The following is a 15875-nucleotide window of genomic DNA, read 5'->3' on the forward strand; positions in this document are numbered from 1 at the left end:
CAGCCTTTAGGGATGAACACTAAGGTGAATTTTCATTTTTCATTTTGCAAATAATTTTCTAAGTCACCTCTTTGAGCATATATTTGAGCCCACATCCAGGGCTACATCCTTATCGGTAAGACTGCTGGCTCAATAGTATGTGAATTTAAATATTGCATACCATTGCCAAATTGTTTCCTATTTGATTATATCAATCTTAACCCCCACCCCAAGAGGATTTGAGAGGTCTTCTCACTACACTTGTTTGTATGAAATATTTTTAATTTTACTTTTTGTCACTCTGATATGTGTAAACATGTATTCTTGGCTGTTATTGCTCAGAGAATGCTAGAACCAAAATACAAGATGAAAGGTTAGCTGAGTTTCATTCTCCACGTCTGGGCCATTCTAGTGCCATCTCCCAATACCTGAGAAGGCAACATCTGGGAGGCCTGCCCACCTCCAGTGTGACAGGCAGGGCAGTCAGAATTCTACTGAAGACAGTGTTCCCGATAGCTTCAGGTAATGGCACACAGTTGGCCCTTGGATTAAAATCACTTGGCTAGCTCTGTCTCAGACCAACCCAAGAAAAATAACTGCCTTGCCCTATTTTTGAATAACAGCACATGCTTACTTTACAATATATGGCAGTGTCTTCGGCCAGTAAGGAAATTCTTCTTCCTAATGTCTAAATTCCTCCATCTGCACTCTCAGCATATTTTCTTTCATCTGGCCTTAAATGAAAACAGCAGCTTTTAATTATTTTTATGTTCCTCTAGATTTGTTCCTTTGTTCTTGTGCTACTTGACTTCAACCCTGCAATTTCTAATCCAGGCTTTGAATATCCTAAGTACATTATAGCATGCCATGGCACTCCTTCTCTCTCTGTCTCTGTCTCTCTCTCTCTCTCTGTGCGTGTGTGTCTGTGTGTGTGTGTATGTGTGTATGTGTTTGGGGGGGATAGATCAAACAAGAGTGTATGTAATGCATAGATATGGTTACAAAAAATGATAAAATCAGTCCTGTGTCATTTATCACTCAGCTTAAGAAACAGGACATCACCAATGTCCTTGAAGCTGCCTGTGTGCCATATTTTATGTTTACCCTCCCTCACCCCCACACATGTAAAACACTTATTTTAATAATTTCCTTGCTTTTTAACAAAGTGGTTCTATTGCATATGCAGGTATGCCTAAATAATATGTTGGTTTTATTGCTTGTTTTGCACTTAATGTAAATTGAGTCCTATGTATGCTATAATCTACTTTTTTTTTTTTTTCTTTTTAAGATGGAGTCTCACTCTGTCGCCCAGGCCGGAGTGCAGTGGTGCGATCTTGGCTCACGGCAACTTTTGCCTCCCAGGTTCAGGTGATTCTCCTGCCTCAGCCTCCCGAATAGCTGGGATTACAGGTGCCCGCCATCATGCCTGGCTAGTTTTTGTATTTTTACTAGAGATGGGGTTTCACTATGTTGGCCAGGTTGGTCTCGAACTCCTGACCTCAGGTGATCCGCCTGCCTTGGCCTCCCAAAGTGCTGGGATTACAGGCATGAGCCATTGCGCCCGGCCTAACCTGCTTCTTTTATGTAAATTGACATTATGCTTCTGAAATTCATCCATGCCGACATGGATGAATGAAATGAACCATGCAACATGGTTCATTAATCTTCAGTACATATAGTATTCTATTCTACTACAGCATTCCAATACATCCCAATTTAATTATCCTTTCCTCTATCAACAAACATTTATGTTGTTACTACTTTTGCTGATAGAAACACTTCTGCCTCCTGCAGGACATGTCATGAGAAGAGAACACACCCAGGAACAGAATTACTGGGCCACAGCTTACCTAGTCAGCACTACTAAATATATTCATGTGGCACAAAATACTTTGGTCAGTGACAGACTGCATATACAATGGTGGTCCTGTAAGTTTCTAATACCATATTTTTACTATATCTTTGCTACGTTTAGATAACACAAATACTTACCACTGTGTTCCAGTTGCCTACTATATTCAGTAAAGTCACATGCCATACAGGTTTATAGCCTAGGAGCAATGGGCTCTACCACATAGTCTAGTTGTGTAGCAGGCTACACCCTCTAGGTGTGTGTAAGTGCACTCTATGATGTTGGCACGATGAAACTGCCTAATAATGCACTTCTTAGAACGTATCCCTGTTGTTAAGTGACATATGTAACGATGTAATGCCAACTTTTCCAAAGTTTTTTTTTTCTTTTTGAGATGGAGTTTCACTCTGTTGCCTAGGCTGAAGTGCAGTGGCACAATCTCAGCTCACTGCAACCTCTGCCTCCTGGGTTCAAGCTATCCTCCTACCTCAGCCTCTCTAGTAGCTGGGATTACAGGGGTGCACCACCACGTGCAGCTAATTTTTGTATTTTAAGTAGAGACAGGGTTTTGCCATGTTGGCCAGGCTGGTCTGGAACTCCTGACCTCAGGTGATCTGCCCACCTCGGCCTCCCAAAGTGCTGGGATTACAGGCGTGAGCTACTGTGCCTGGCTTTCCAAAGTTTTTGTGTCATGTTTTCATACGCCTTATAAACTGAATAGAGGTGTTTTATTCTTTGAAAAAGATTGTGTAATTTTGGAATGATTGGTTTTTTAAATGTTTGGTAGAATCTATCTGTAAGACTATCTGTGGCTGCAGTGTTCTTTGTGGGACCACTTATTATCATTATCATCTTGTTATTATTGTTAATTTTTAATGGTAGTAGAACCACTTGGATTTTTTTCTTGCACTAGTTTTGGTAATTTATATTTTTATAGAAATATATCCCTTTCACCTAAGTTTTCAAATTGATTGGCATAAAGTTTTTTTTGTAATATTATCTTACTATGTTTAAGAAAACCTAAGCAGGAAATGAGTTTATTGTAAAGCTATCACCTAGTTCACAAAATCACTGAGAAGGCTCAAGAACCATTTCAGAAAATGAGTGGAGAGGCCAGGCGCGTGACTCATGCCTGTAATCCCAGCACTTTGGGAGGCCGAGGCCGGTGGATCACTTGAGGCCAGGAGTTCGAGACCAGCCTGGCCAACATGGCAAAACCCCATCACCACTAAAAATACAAAAATTAGCTGGGCGTGGTGGTGTGCACCTGTAGTCCCAGCTACTCGGGAGGTTGAGGCAGGAGAATTGCTTGAACCCAGGAGACGGAGGTTGCAGTGAGCTGAGACTGCACCACTGCACTCAGCCTAGGTGATAGTGTGAGACTCTGTCTCAAAAAATAAAAAAAAAAAAGAAAATGAGCAGAGATATGGAGGGGGAAGGCAGTGGGGGCACAGCTAGGGTTGCCCCACAGAGCAGGGTGGGCCAGGGTGTTCTCATTCATCCTGTCTGCTTTGTCTCTTTTTTCTGGATCTCCTGTCACTCATATGTTGAAAAATGTTATTTTTGGAACTCCTATTATGCAGATCCTGAAATCATTCTTTATTTCTCTTCCTTTTGTTCTCATAATTTCTATTTCTTTGCCCCTCTGCTTTCCTTTCTGCAAAAGGATTTCATGAATTGTATCTTCCATCCTTTCAAATAAATTTTTTTCATTTTTGCTATTTTCTTTTTCAATTTCTTAAAATTAAAATTTTTAAAGAAATTAAAAATTTTTTACATTTCTGAATTTTTATTTGTGGAGCAGCGTGTTCTTTTCATAGATGTAGTAGCTTCTCTAATTCCTCCGAAGGTATTTTTTTCTTCTTTTAAAAATGGTTGGCCAGGCACAGTGGCTCACACCTGTAATCCCAACACTTTTGGGGGCCGAGGTGGGTGGATCACTTGAGTCAGGAGTTCGAGACCAGCCTGGCCAACATGGTGAAACCCTGTCTCTACTAAAAATACAAAAAAGTAGCTGGCTGTAGTGGCGTGTGTCTGTAATTCCAGCTACTCAGGAGGCTGAGGCAGGTGAATTGCTTGAACCCAGGAGGCAGAGGTTGCAGTGAGCCAAGATTGCGCCACTGCACTCCAGCCTGGGCGACAGAGCAAGACCCCATCTCAAAAAAAAAAAAAAAAGTTGTCTCCTGCCTGGCACTGTTCCACCAAGTTGCTCTTTCCCGCATTTGTTTGGCAGTCTGTCTTTCAAGTTAGATGCTGCTCATACACACTTCTTGTTGTGTTTGATTAGGTGAGGTTAGGAACCTGCCTGGACATTCCTTGTGTTGAGTGGGTCTTGTAGCTGCGAGTATGATCAGGGTGTACTATAGGGTGAGAGGAGTCCTAAGCAAGTGCCTCAAGGTCTTTTCCTTGGGGTGGGTCAGATTCCACAGAGAAAAACCATCTTACCTCCTGCCTGTAGAGTGAAGGCCACCTGCTGTTCTGGAATCAGCACTCGATGCATACCACTGCTTTATCTCCTCAGTCTCAGAGAGGGCCCTGTCCTCAATGCCTGGAGTGGAGAAGGGCATCTGGAGCTGATGACTTCTCACTCTGACCCAAGCCTCCTGAGTCTAGCTTCTCTCTCCCAGGTTCAGTACTGGCAGTGCCTGAGACTTTGGAGGATTTTACTGGTATACATTTTGTCTGTTCTCAGCCTACTCTGTTGCTGGTTTAGGATTTGAGATCTTGCCCATCCATTTTCTAGGAACAAAAATTTTGTAGGCTGGGGCTAGGCACAGTGGCTCATGCCTGTAATTTCAGCACTTTGGGAGGCTGCAGCAGGCGGGTAACTTGAGGCCAGGAGTTTGAGACCAGCCTGGGCAACATAGCAAGACCCCAACTCTACCAAAAAAAGAAATTAGCCAGGAATGGTGGTGCATGCCTGTAGTTTCAGCTACTCAGGAGGCTGAGGTGGGAGGATCACTTAAGCCCAGGAGGTCAAGGCTGCGGTGAGCCTAGGTCACACCACTGCACTACAGCCTGGGTAACAGTGAGACTGTCTCCAAAAACAAACAATTTGGGATTGCTCTTGTCTCTTGTTGTCATCTTCTCCATGGGTTTATGTTTTCCTAGGAAAAAACTAAAAGCTAAAAGGAGAAATTTCCTATGGTTTAAAAGGATTTCAATAGGCAGCAAAATTAACTGTGTGTGCTCTCTCCTCTCTTAACCTTTTTCTATATTTTAAATCTTGCCTGTATCTCTACTTACATTCATTTGAAATTCCTCATATTGTGTGCTGCTTATTCATGTGCTCTCTTCTTTTCCTTGATCAATTCTGCTGGAGATTTGTCAGTATTATCAGTGTTTTCAAAGAGCCAACTTTCAAAGGAACATCATCTGCCCCTGTTCTGTGTTTAGACACGGCCCTTAGATCAGATGCATTATTTATGTGGTGTACATAATTAGTATCTCTGCCAAATGTTTGTGTGTTTTACCCAACAATTACTGAAAAGGTAAAATGAAATCTCCCACTCTGATGGGTATTTTTCAATTCCCTTTGTAGTTTTATGTAAAGCTATTTTATTAAGCAATCCAGGATTACAATTGCTATAACTTCCTGATAAATTTAGCCTTTTAACTTGTTTTTATTTCTAGTAATACTTATTTGCTTTAATGCCTATTTTAGTTGATATGAATAAATATCATATATATATATGTCTCTCTTCTTTTCACTTTAACTTTCTCTTTTAGGCTATCCTTGAAAATATCATAAAGCTAGATCTTAAAACTTCTTTTGATATTGTCTTTAGTAGAGCGTGGTAGTATGTTTATTACATTATTTCTGAAATCTTATAGACATTAGGATTATAGTATAACTGTTGTGGCCATTTAGCCAAATAACTCAAAGGATCAAACAACATTACACATTCAGTGTTGTAAGAGAACAACTCTCAAAGACATATGTTAGCGGCTGTTAAAGTTTTATATTGACTTAGTAACAAAGGATCTAAGCCAGAAGACAAAATATCTGAGTGAACAGCATTTAAGCAACAGGGATTTATATAGCTAGTCTAAAAAGGAATGCAAAATAATATTGCTGAGTTAGGTACACAGTGGGCTGACTTTCTAAGGGCTATTGACCATGTCACCTGGAGGTCAGCTTCTCTGTCAAGCTGTAAGGTCCCAACAACTCCTCTGTTTCCAACCTCACTGGCCGTGAGCTGTCTGCACCTTCACTGGCTGAGAATTGTTAAACAAAGATACCTGCCCAAGGGTGTCAGATGAGGTCAAGCAGGCTTATTAGAAAATATTCTAGGGTGATATTAAGTTTTAAAAACTCAAGCAATCATCAGCTTGCTTTTTTTGAAGTTTGGAATAAAGTTTTCTTTAACAATTTAACATAAAAATATAAAATTCTTTTGTCAGAATGTATGTGATTCTGGTCTTATTAATTGATAAAGCTAAAGGTAGCCTTAGCTAAAATATAAACTAGAATAGCTAAAGACTGCTGTAAAATAAATAAGCTTTTATAGACAAGAAACTTAAATTTTCTATCATGGCTATTGTAAAAGTTAGAATTGGTATAATTTACTTAATAAGTAGCAAATGACATATATACTACTTCCATCAAAATATAGGTCTACCACGGAGGCCAGACGCAGTGTGGGGGCTGGACGTGGTGGCTCACACCTGTAATCCCAACACTCTGGGAGGCCAAGGCAGGTTGATCACTTGAGGCTAGGAGTTCGAGACCAGCCTGGCCAACATGGCGAAACCCCGTCTCTACTAAAAATACAACAAACAAACCAACCAACCAACCCAGCAACAATAAAACGGGTCTACCCTGGAGTCATACTCTAATTTTTTCTATTTTCCTCCCTTTCTGATCCTTTATCCCACTTTCTTTTTCTTCCTCTTCCTTCTCCTTCTTCTTTGTCAAAGACATAGAGGATTGAGTTATTATCATTGATCCATACAAAGTCCCTTTCTCATTTATTTTCTTTCATTCCCACCCCCCCATTTCTATTCCCCGTCTTCCCATGTGCAACCTTCCTAATATGTTTGATATGCATCTTTTTGTTTGTACGTATTTTTAGAAAATGTTTATTGTTTTGTGTGCATTTTTTATGTCAGTGTTTTACTAATCCATAGGTAGAACTAGTCTTTTTATATGCAGTTTGCAAAAAATGGCTGTTCTTTTACTTATTTAAATTAATTAATTTTTAAATGGCAAATAAAAGTTGTATATATTATTGGGTACAAAATGACATTTAAAATATATATACATCATAAAATGGCTCAATCGAGCTAATTAACATATAAATTACATACTTATTTTTTGTGCTGAGATCACTTAAAATCTGTTCTCATCAATTTTAAAGAATATGAAGCATTGTTATTAACTATAGATGTTGTATATCTATAGTTAATGCAACATGTACACATGGTGTACAATAGATCCCTTGAACTTTTCTTTCTATCCTACTTTCCATCAAAGGATACAAAAAAGAAATTTTGTTTCCTTTGAGCAGTACCTTCCCAATACCCCCACCTCAGAAAATGACTATTCTTGTTCTTGTAGCTTATTTTTATTTTTATTATTTATTTATTTTTTTTTTTTGAGAGGAGTCTCGCTCTGTCGCCCAGGCTGGAGTGCAGTGGCACAACCTCGGCTCATTGCAAGCTCCGCCTCCTGGGTTCACGCCATTCTCCTCCCTCAGCCTCCCGAGTAGCTGGGACTACAGGCGCCCGCCACCACGCCCAGCTAATTTTTGATTTTTTTTTTTTTTTTTTGTAGAGACGGGTTTTCACGGTGTTAGCTAGGATGGTCTCAATCTCTTGACCTTGTGATCCACCCACTTCAGCCTCCCAAAGTGCTGGGATTACAGGCGTGAGCCACCGTGCCCCACTCTTGTAGCTTATTTTAAAATTGCAGACATGAGTTTGTCTTTGCTACACTGTAATCAAATTTGTTGCTCAATTACCCAATATGAGGCAAACCAGTGTAGGCTTTGTGTTGAAGAGTGCAGCCACTAGGTGGAAAAAACAGGGCCAGGACTAAGGTGAGGCTTGTGAGGTGACCATGAACCTGAGAAAGAGCACCTCCTTAAATTTTGCAACTGGAGTGCTTTACTTGCCTCATCCTAGTTTCAGCCCTGGAAGAAAGTCTAGATCCCTGCATCATTGCAGAGAGATCTAATGTCTATTGTGTCTTAGCACTCCTGTTGAAACTTGTAACATCTTATTACATAAATAAGAAATAATTAGGCTATAAAGAATTTGAATATCCTCTCATACTGGGTTAACAAATATCTGGTAGGGCATTTGGTAAACCGCTAGCTTAGTTTCATAGACAACTATTTATAAGACTGGGTAGCCAACAAAGATTGCATATACATTCCTGATGGATATACAGGAGCCATTCATAAAAATGGTCTGCTGACTAGGCTACAAAGGAAATTGTGACTGATTCCAAATAGCAAAAGACATACCATTACATTCACTGACTGCCATGCAATAAAATTAAAAATAATGTTAGAAAACTATATCCATCCCCACCTATACTCAGAAAGTATTCTCCAGTGTACTTCTAAGATAGCAGGAAAAATAAAAGTGGGTACTCTCATGAACTGTGGCCAAGGTACTACACAGATGAAAACTTTCAGCTTTAAATGCATCTATCAGAAAATAAGAAAGATTATAAATAAATTTAGCTTCCAAGAAACTCTAGAAAAGTAACAATAAAAAAATCCAAAAGAGATATAAGGAGGAAATTAATCAAGAACAAAAACTGATAATACAGAAAACATAGGAAGAAACTGAATTGATCAGTTTAAACCAAACCAACCGAAACCAATTCTTTTTTTTTTGAGACGGAGTCTTGCTCTTTCGCCCAGGCTGGAGAGAAGTGGTGCAATCTTGGCTCACTGCAAGCTCCGCCTCCTGGGTTCACGCCACTCTCCTGCCTCAGCCTCCTGAGTAGCTGGGACTACAGGCGCCCGCCACCATGCCCGGCTAATTTTTTTTTTTTTTTTTTGTATTTTTTAGTAGAGATGGGGTTTCACCGTGTTAGCCAGGATGGTCTCGATCTCCTGACCTCATGATCCACCCGCCTCGGCCTCCCAAAGTGCTGGGATTACAGGCGTGAGCCACTGCGCCTGGCCCAATTCTTTAAAAATGCCAAATAAGAGACAAATCTTTGAAAAATCTTACATTAAAAAAAAAAAAAAGAGGCCAGGCTCTGTGGCTGATGCCTATAATCCCAGCACTTTGCAAGGAGAGGCAAGAGGATCTCTTGAAGCCAGGAGTCTGAGACTAGCCTGGACAATGTAGTGAGACCTCATATATACAAAAATTTAGAAAATTAGCCAGGAATGGTGGCACACATCTGTAATCCCAGCTACTCAGGAGGCTGAGGTGGGAGGATTGCTTGGGCCTGGGAGTTCAAGATTACAGTAAGCTCTGATGGAGCTATTGCACTCCAGCCTGGGTGATGAGTGAGATGCTGTCTAAGGAGGAGAAGAAGAAGGAGGAGGAGGAGGTGGAGAAAAAAAAAAAGAAAGAGAAGGACCAATTTTAAGAACTTAGCTACAGAAGAGGAGATTTATTTAAAAAAGAAGAGGAAGAAGAAAAAGAGAGGAAGAAAATACTACTTAAATCTTTGGACCAAGACACTGAAAATCTGGATGAAATAAATAATTTTCTGTGAAAATATAATGATCACAATTGGCTTAAGCAGTAGAAAAACACCAAGAGATTAATAGTCATAAAAAAATGAAAAAGGCAGTTATGAAGAGCTACGGCTGAACTAAATGTCCAGACATTTTCACAATATTACCAAATCCTCAAGGAATAAGAAAAAGCCCCCCCATATTTCTAGGATGATTAACTAGTTTGATTTTTCTGTGCTTGGAGGGTTCCTTGGATGTGTAACCACCCAATGGGTTCATTCTGAATAGAGCTGATTTATCAAGAGAGCAGAACTGCAATAGAGAAAGAGCTTAATTCACGAAGAGCCGGCTGTGTGGGAGACCACAGGAGTGACTGGCAGGTCTAGGTGGAACCATCAGTCATCAGAAATGTAAAAAACCTGAAAAGACATCTCAAAAGGCCAGTCTTGGTTTCTACAATAGTGATATTGTCTGCAAGAGTAACTGGGGGAAGTTGCCTATCTCGTGACCTCCGATATAATGATGGGTAATCCTTTATGTCTACACCTTAGCAGAATTCAGGGTCCTCTCCTCTCCCTAGCCTGGTGGCCCTTCATTAGCTTTACCAAGGTGATTGAGTTTTGGGAACGGGTTATTATAATTTAAATTATAAACTAAGTCTCTCCCAAAGTTAGGTTGGCCCAAACCCAAGAATAATTAAGGACAATTTGAAAGCTTAAGGGCAAGATAAGGGGCTGGTTAGATCAGATCTCTTTCACTGCCGTAATTTTCTCACTGTTACAATTTTTGCAAAGGTGATTTCAGATGTGGGACTTTCAGTTTTAAAACTGACAAGTTGATCCCGTACATGTTTTATAAATTATCTAGACAGATTAGCATGACTTGGATACCAAAATGGGACAAGGATAACATCAGAGAAGTATGATCCAATTTAAATATTTGCAAACTGAATCCAGCAGTTTATTAAAAAAGCAATTCAGAAAAAAGGAATGGATGTAAATGTTCTTAAACTGATAAAGAACATCTACCAGAAGTGACAGGAAAGCTCATGCTTGCATCCTGAGAAACATTGTAAGTGTTCTCAGGACAGCAGGGAGTAAGGCAAGTATGTTTGCTGTTACTGCAACTGCTTAACATTGTACAGGAGGTGTCTGCCAAGATCACGAGGCCAAAAATATGAAAATATTAGAAAGAAAGGGACAAAACTGTACTCTTTGTAGAGAATACTATTGTCTATGGTGAAAACCAAACACTGATGAACAGACTATCAGAACAAATAAAAAATTCTGCGAGGTGGCTGCGTAAAGAGCTCTCATTCACAATTAATAACAAATTAGAATATATAGAAAAATAGGTAACACAATTGAGGGCTTCTTATGTGACAGATTCTCTGCTACACACTTTTTTTTTTTTTGCTTTTGAGACGGAGTCTTGTTCTGTCACCCAGGCTGGAGTGCAATGGCGTGATCTCGGCTCACTGCAAGCTCAGCCTCCTGGGTTAAAGTGATTCTCCTGCCTCAGCCCCCTGAGTAGCTGGGGCTACAGACATGTGCCACCATGCCCGGCTAATTTTTATATTTTTAGTAGAGACAGGGTTTCACCATGTTGGTCAGGCTGGTCTCAAACTCCTGACCTCACGATCCACCCACCTCGGCCTCCCAAAGTGCTGGGATTACAGGCATCAGCCAATGTGCCCGGCCACGCCACACATTTTTGAATGTATTCCCTTCTATGATCCCCAGAACAACTGACTTGCGCTGACGGAAATAAGTGGTAGAGACAGGAATTGAACCTACCTATTTAATCCTGAAGTGTCTTCTATCCAAAGTAATTCAGGTCACCATGGCAGTGAATAAACATAAGATCCTGGTGGCAGGAGCAACTCAATATCCACCCAGATGCCTACTCTCTCTTCCGTAGGGTGGAGTTGCAGCTGGTAAGTGGCCCCCAGCAGGGCACTTCCCACGCTCCTTGACATCTGTGTGAGGCCATGTGACTCATCCTGCAAATGAAAGCAAGCGGAAAGGATGCGGGTCACTTCTTGATCAAGGTGGTTAACAGAGGGGCGTATCTTCTCCAGCCTCTCTCGATCCTGGCACTAGCTGGATGGCAAAGCCCAGGGCAATCTTAGAGACCTGGAAGGAAAGATGACAAACCCTCTCTCTGCTTTGGGTCCTGAATGGGTTCCCAAACGTGAAATAGGGTCTGCTACATAAGACAGAAACAGACTTCCTTTGTGTTAAACTGCTGAAATTATAGAGTTATTTGTTACAGCAACTAATGTTATCCTAATTAACACAAACCTAACAAGAAATGTCCAGGATTTACATGAAAAAACTTCTAAATGTTTAGAAGACTATATGAGATTTGAAAAAAAATGGATACTATAATGTTCTTATGGGTAAGACAACTGATTCCTGCAAAGATATAAATTTTTCCCTAAATATCCCTACCTCAGTACTTGTCGAGACAATTTTGTCATTTATTTGGAAGATTAAACAAAGAAGATGAAATAAAATTTTGAAAGAATAATAAATGGCAGGGGCTTCCTTAACATTGTAGAGGAGGGGTCAGCTAAGATAATGAGGCCAAAAATATGCAAATATTGGAAAGTTATGAAAGGCTAATATAAGACTGTGATTAAATCAGAAGTGGCCCTGGCATGGAGATTGATAAATAGGTCAGTGGAACAGTACTGATAGACCAGAAACAGTCTCAGGCACACATGAGAATTGAGCAAATGACTAAGTCAACATTTTAAATTAGGAATGAATGGACAAAGTGGAGAATGTTGTTGAGACAATTAGGCACCCAATTTGAAAAACATATTGTGGAATAATTTCAACCTCATACCATTCTCAAAAATAAACAATTACCTTGAAGGTAAGGAAAATCAAAAGAACATATAAAACAAGGAAAACATTCACAAATTTGATAACATTACAAGTAGTATATAATGTATGACAAGGGCACCAGAAACAAAGTAGAAAATACTTGCTATGTACATGGCAGGCAAATAATCAATAGCCGGGATATATACAACTTCTACAAATTGACAAGAAAATGATAAGTTACTCCATGGAAGAATGGGCAAGGGGTATGTACTGGTAATTCACACATAACATAGCAAATGATGCTCAGCCCCACTGATAATTGGATAATTGGATAACAATAAAGGGGCCGAGTGTGGTGGCTCACCCCTGTAATCCTGGCACTTTGGGAGGCCGAGGCAGGAAGATTATTTGAGCCCAGGAGTTCAAGACCAGCCTGGCCAACATAGTGAGACCTCATCTCTACAAAAAATAAAGAATTAGCCAGGCATAATGGCACGCATCTGTAGTCCCAGATATTCCTATACAGTATATAGGAATTAGTTTACTCATATATACTAAGAGCTATGTAGAAGGGCTTTCACCGTAGCAAGAGTGGTAATAGGAAAACTTGAAAACACCCTAAGTGCTCGTTCAAAGGTGAACTCTAGAATACCATGGAGCAATAGAAAAGAATCAAGTGGTTCTTCATGGACTGCTATGGAAATAGATACGATTCTTAGAGATAAAATACGTCATTAAGTTAAAAAGAATATTGCAGGACACTGCTTATAATGTCATTTATATAGGATAAAAATAAATAAAACCCACAAAAAAAACCTTTATTTCTGTATGTGCCTATATATGCCCGTAAATGTAGAGAAAGTTAGGGAAGGCTCAACAACAAACTAAAGGTGGTGGGAGCCTAGGGGTGGGTGGGGAAATGGGCAGGGGCAGCCTTGGACACATTTTTTTCCTTGACATTGTTGGAATCTTCTACAATGAGGATGTATTTGTGCATATAATAGTATAATTTAATAAATACAAACAGAAAAAGATGAAAATCCTGAGGCTTCCACCCCAGAGATTTTTATCGGGATGGTGTATTATTTCGTTCTTGCACTGCAATAAAGAAATACCTGAGATTGGGTAATTTATAAAGAAAAGAGGTTTAATTGGCTCACAGTTCCGCAGGCCGTACAGGAAGGATGATGCTGGCATTTGCTCGGCTTCGGAGGCCTCAGGAAACTTACAAACATGGCGGAAGGCAAAGCGGGAGCGAGCACTTCTCATGGCTGGAGGAGCAGGAAGAGAAGGGGGAGGTGCTACACACTTCTAAACCACCAGATCCGGAGATGACTCACTCTTACCACGGCAGCACCTGGGAGATGGTGTTAAACCATGAGAAATGGCCCCCACGATCCAATCACCTCCCACCAGGCCTCACCTCCAACATTGGGGATTACAATTTGACATGAGATTCAAACTGTATCAGATGGTTTAGTGGGAATCAGTGTTTTTTTTTTTTTGACGTCTCCTTGGGTGATTCTGAGACTGTAGGCCATAGTGAATTGCTGGCTATTGGAGACTATATATTATAGACCATAATTCATAATTCAGCTTCTTATGTGTTTTCTATAATATGTAACTCTTTTTTTTGAGATGGAATCTTGCTCTGTCACCCAGGCTGGAAGTACAGTGGCACGATCTTGGCTCACTGCAACCTCCACCTCCTGGGTTCAAGCGATTCTCCTGCCTCAGCCTCCTGAGTAGCTGGGATCACAGGCGTGTGCCATCGTCCTCAGTTATTTATTTATTTATTTTTATTTTTTATTTTTTGTATTTTTAGTAGAGACAGGGTTTCGCCATGTTGGCCAGGCTTGTCTTGAACTCCTGACCTCAAGTGGTCTGCCTGCCTTGGCCTCCCAGAGTGCTGGGATTACAGGTGTGAGCCACCGTGCCCAGCCTATAATACGTAACTTTTAAAAATAACAGCGTAGTGCTTGCTTCTGCAACACATGTACTAAAATTGGAACCATACAGAGAACATTAGCATGAGTTCCCAAGGATGACGCAGACATTTGTAAAGTATTCCACATTTTTGTTAAGGTGGTAGATTTTGTTATGTGTGTTTTACCACAATTAAAGAAAATAACAGTATGAATCATTTGACTGAAACCACAGAGACAGATTTCAATAAACTGGGGCCTTTGTCACTAATTCAAATGTCATCTGTCTCTGTTTAAACGAATGTTGGTTTTTCCTTTTGTCTTTCAGGAAAAACTCTAACTTTTCTCACTGGTAGCAGTTTTAGGTACAGACACATCTCCAGTGGCCTGTGACCCCCCAGCGCTCCACGTTTACGTGTCCCCCGCGGAATCTCTCCGACTGCTCTGTGTGAAGCACACAGCTCCCCACCCCGTCACGCAGCCCTCTGGAGTCCAGGCGTTATCCACTCTGCAGGGCCACCCTGCTGATCTCAGGGGACGCGTCCAGCTCTCCACCCTGTGCTCCCTATCCTGTTTTCTCTTCTGTTGGGACTCAGAAAACAGGAAGAAAGGTCTCAGGTCGAGTGAGCCACAGAAGGATGTACTTGTGCATAGGCAGCAGCTCAAAAGTCGGGGCAGATGGCCGGGCATGGTGGCTCAGGCCTGAAATCCCAGCACTTTGGGAGGCTGAGGTGGACGGATCACATGCGGTCAGGAGTTGGAGACCAGCCTGGCCAACAAGGGGAAACCCTGTCTCCACTAAAAATACAAAAATTAGCAGGGCTTGGCGGCGCATGCCTGTAATCCCAGCTACTTGGGAGGCTGAGGCAGGAGAATTGCTTGAACCCTGGAGGTGGAGGTTGCAGTGAGCTGAGATTACACCATTGCACTCCAGCCTGGGCGAGAGAGCAAGACTCTATTGCAAAAAAAAAAAAAAGAAATGTTGGGGCAGAAACACTGCTTTTATTATGGGATGCTGCCCCACCCCCTGCTGCATAAGATATAGCATAAACTCCCCAGTATTTTAAATTCTGATGCATAGCTGAGCCCATGAATTTCAGAGAAGCACTTTCAGTTTGTGGGCCTGGACAAGGAAAGCACTTAGAAAAGTTCCCGGCACATAATCAACACACAACAAGTGTTAACTCCTATCGTGATGGCCCTACTAGTTAGCCTGGCCCATTGGGGTTGTGTTGTTCCTAGCCCAGAAAGCTTTGTCACATTCTGCACACTTAAACCCAGGTGAAGCAACCACGTCACCCTGCCAGTATGCGCACAGCCTCGGGACCAAGTCACCTTAACACAAGCCCTCCCTGACTGCTCATCATCCTTGTCTCTTTTGGTTTTTCACTCCCACTCTCAGCTAGCAAAACGTGGACTCAATGTTGTGCTTATTAGCCGGACGCTGGAAAAACTAGAGGCCATTGCCACAGAGATCGGTGAGTGACCCCCCCAAATAAGGGAGATGTATGTGGAGCCCACCAACCAAGCCTGCTCCCACTATGCCAGTTGATGTACTTGGCATCCCCACATCTGCTCTCAGAGCCTGGGGCACCAGCTCTCCTGGGGAGCCCGGTTACAAAGCAGAGGGCGGGAT

General features: G+C 41.3%; 1 protein-coding gene and 1 non-coding gene across 2 annotated transcripts in view; both read left to right on the forward strand.

Annotated features, from left to right (window-relative positions):
• HSD17B3 (hydroxysteroid 17-beta dehydrogenase 3) overlaps positions 1-15875 on the forward strand; it is a 59300-nt gene that overhangs the window by 23956 nt on the left and 19469 nt on the right. Inside the window, exon 3 of the mRNA XM_055271813.2 lies at positions 15642-15717. Coding sequence (XP_055127788.1) covers positions 15642-15717 — 76 coding nt within the window. The remainder of the gene's footprint in view (positions 1-15641; positions 15718-15875) is intronic.
• Positions 14290-14393, forward strand: LOC129479926 (U6 spliceosomal RNA). The gene has a single exon (XR_008656853.1). It is a non-coding gene; the product is annotated as a U6 spliceosomal RNA (small nuclear RNA).

Source organism: Symphalangus syndactylus, chromosome 3, assembly GCF_028878055.3.
Source record: "Symphalangus syndactylus isolate Jambi chromosome 3, NHGRI_mSymSyn1-v2.1_pri, whole genome shotgun sequence".
Lineage (NCBI taxonomy): Eukaryota > Metazoa > Chordata > Mammalia > Primates > Hylobatidae > Symphalangus > Symphalangus syndactylus.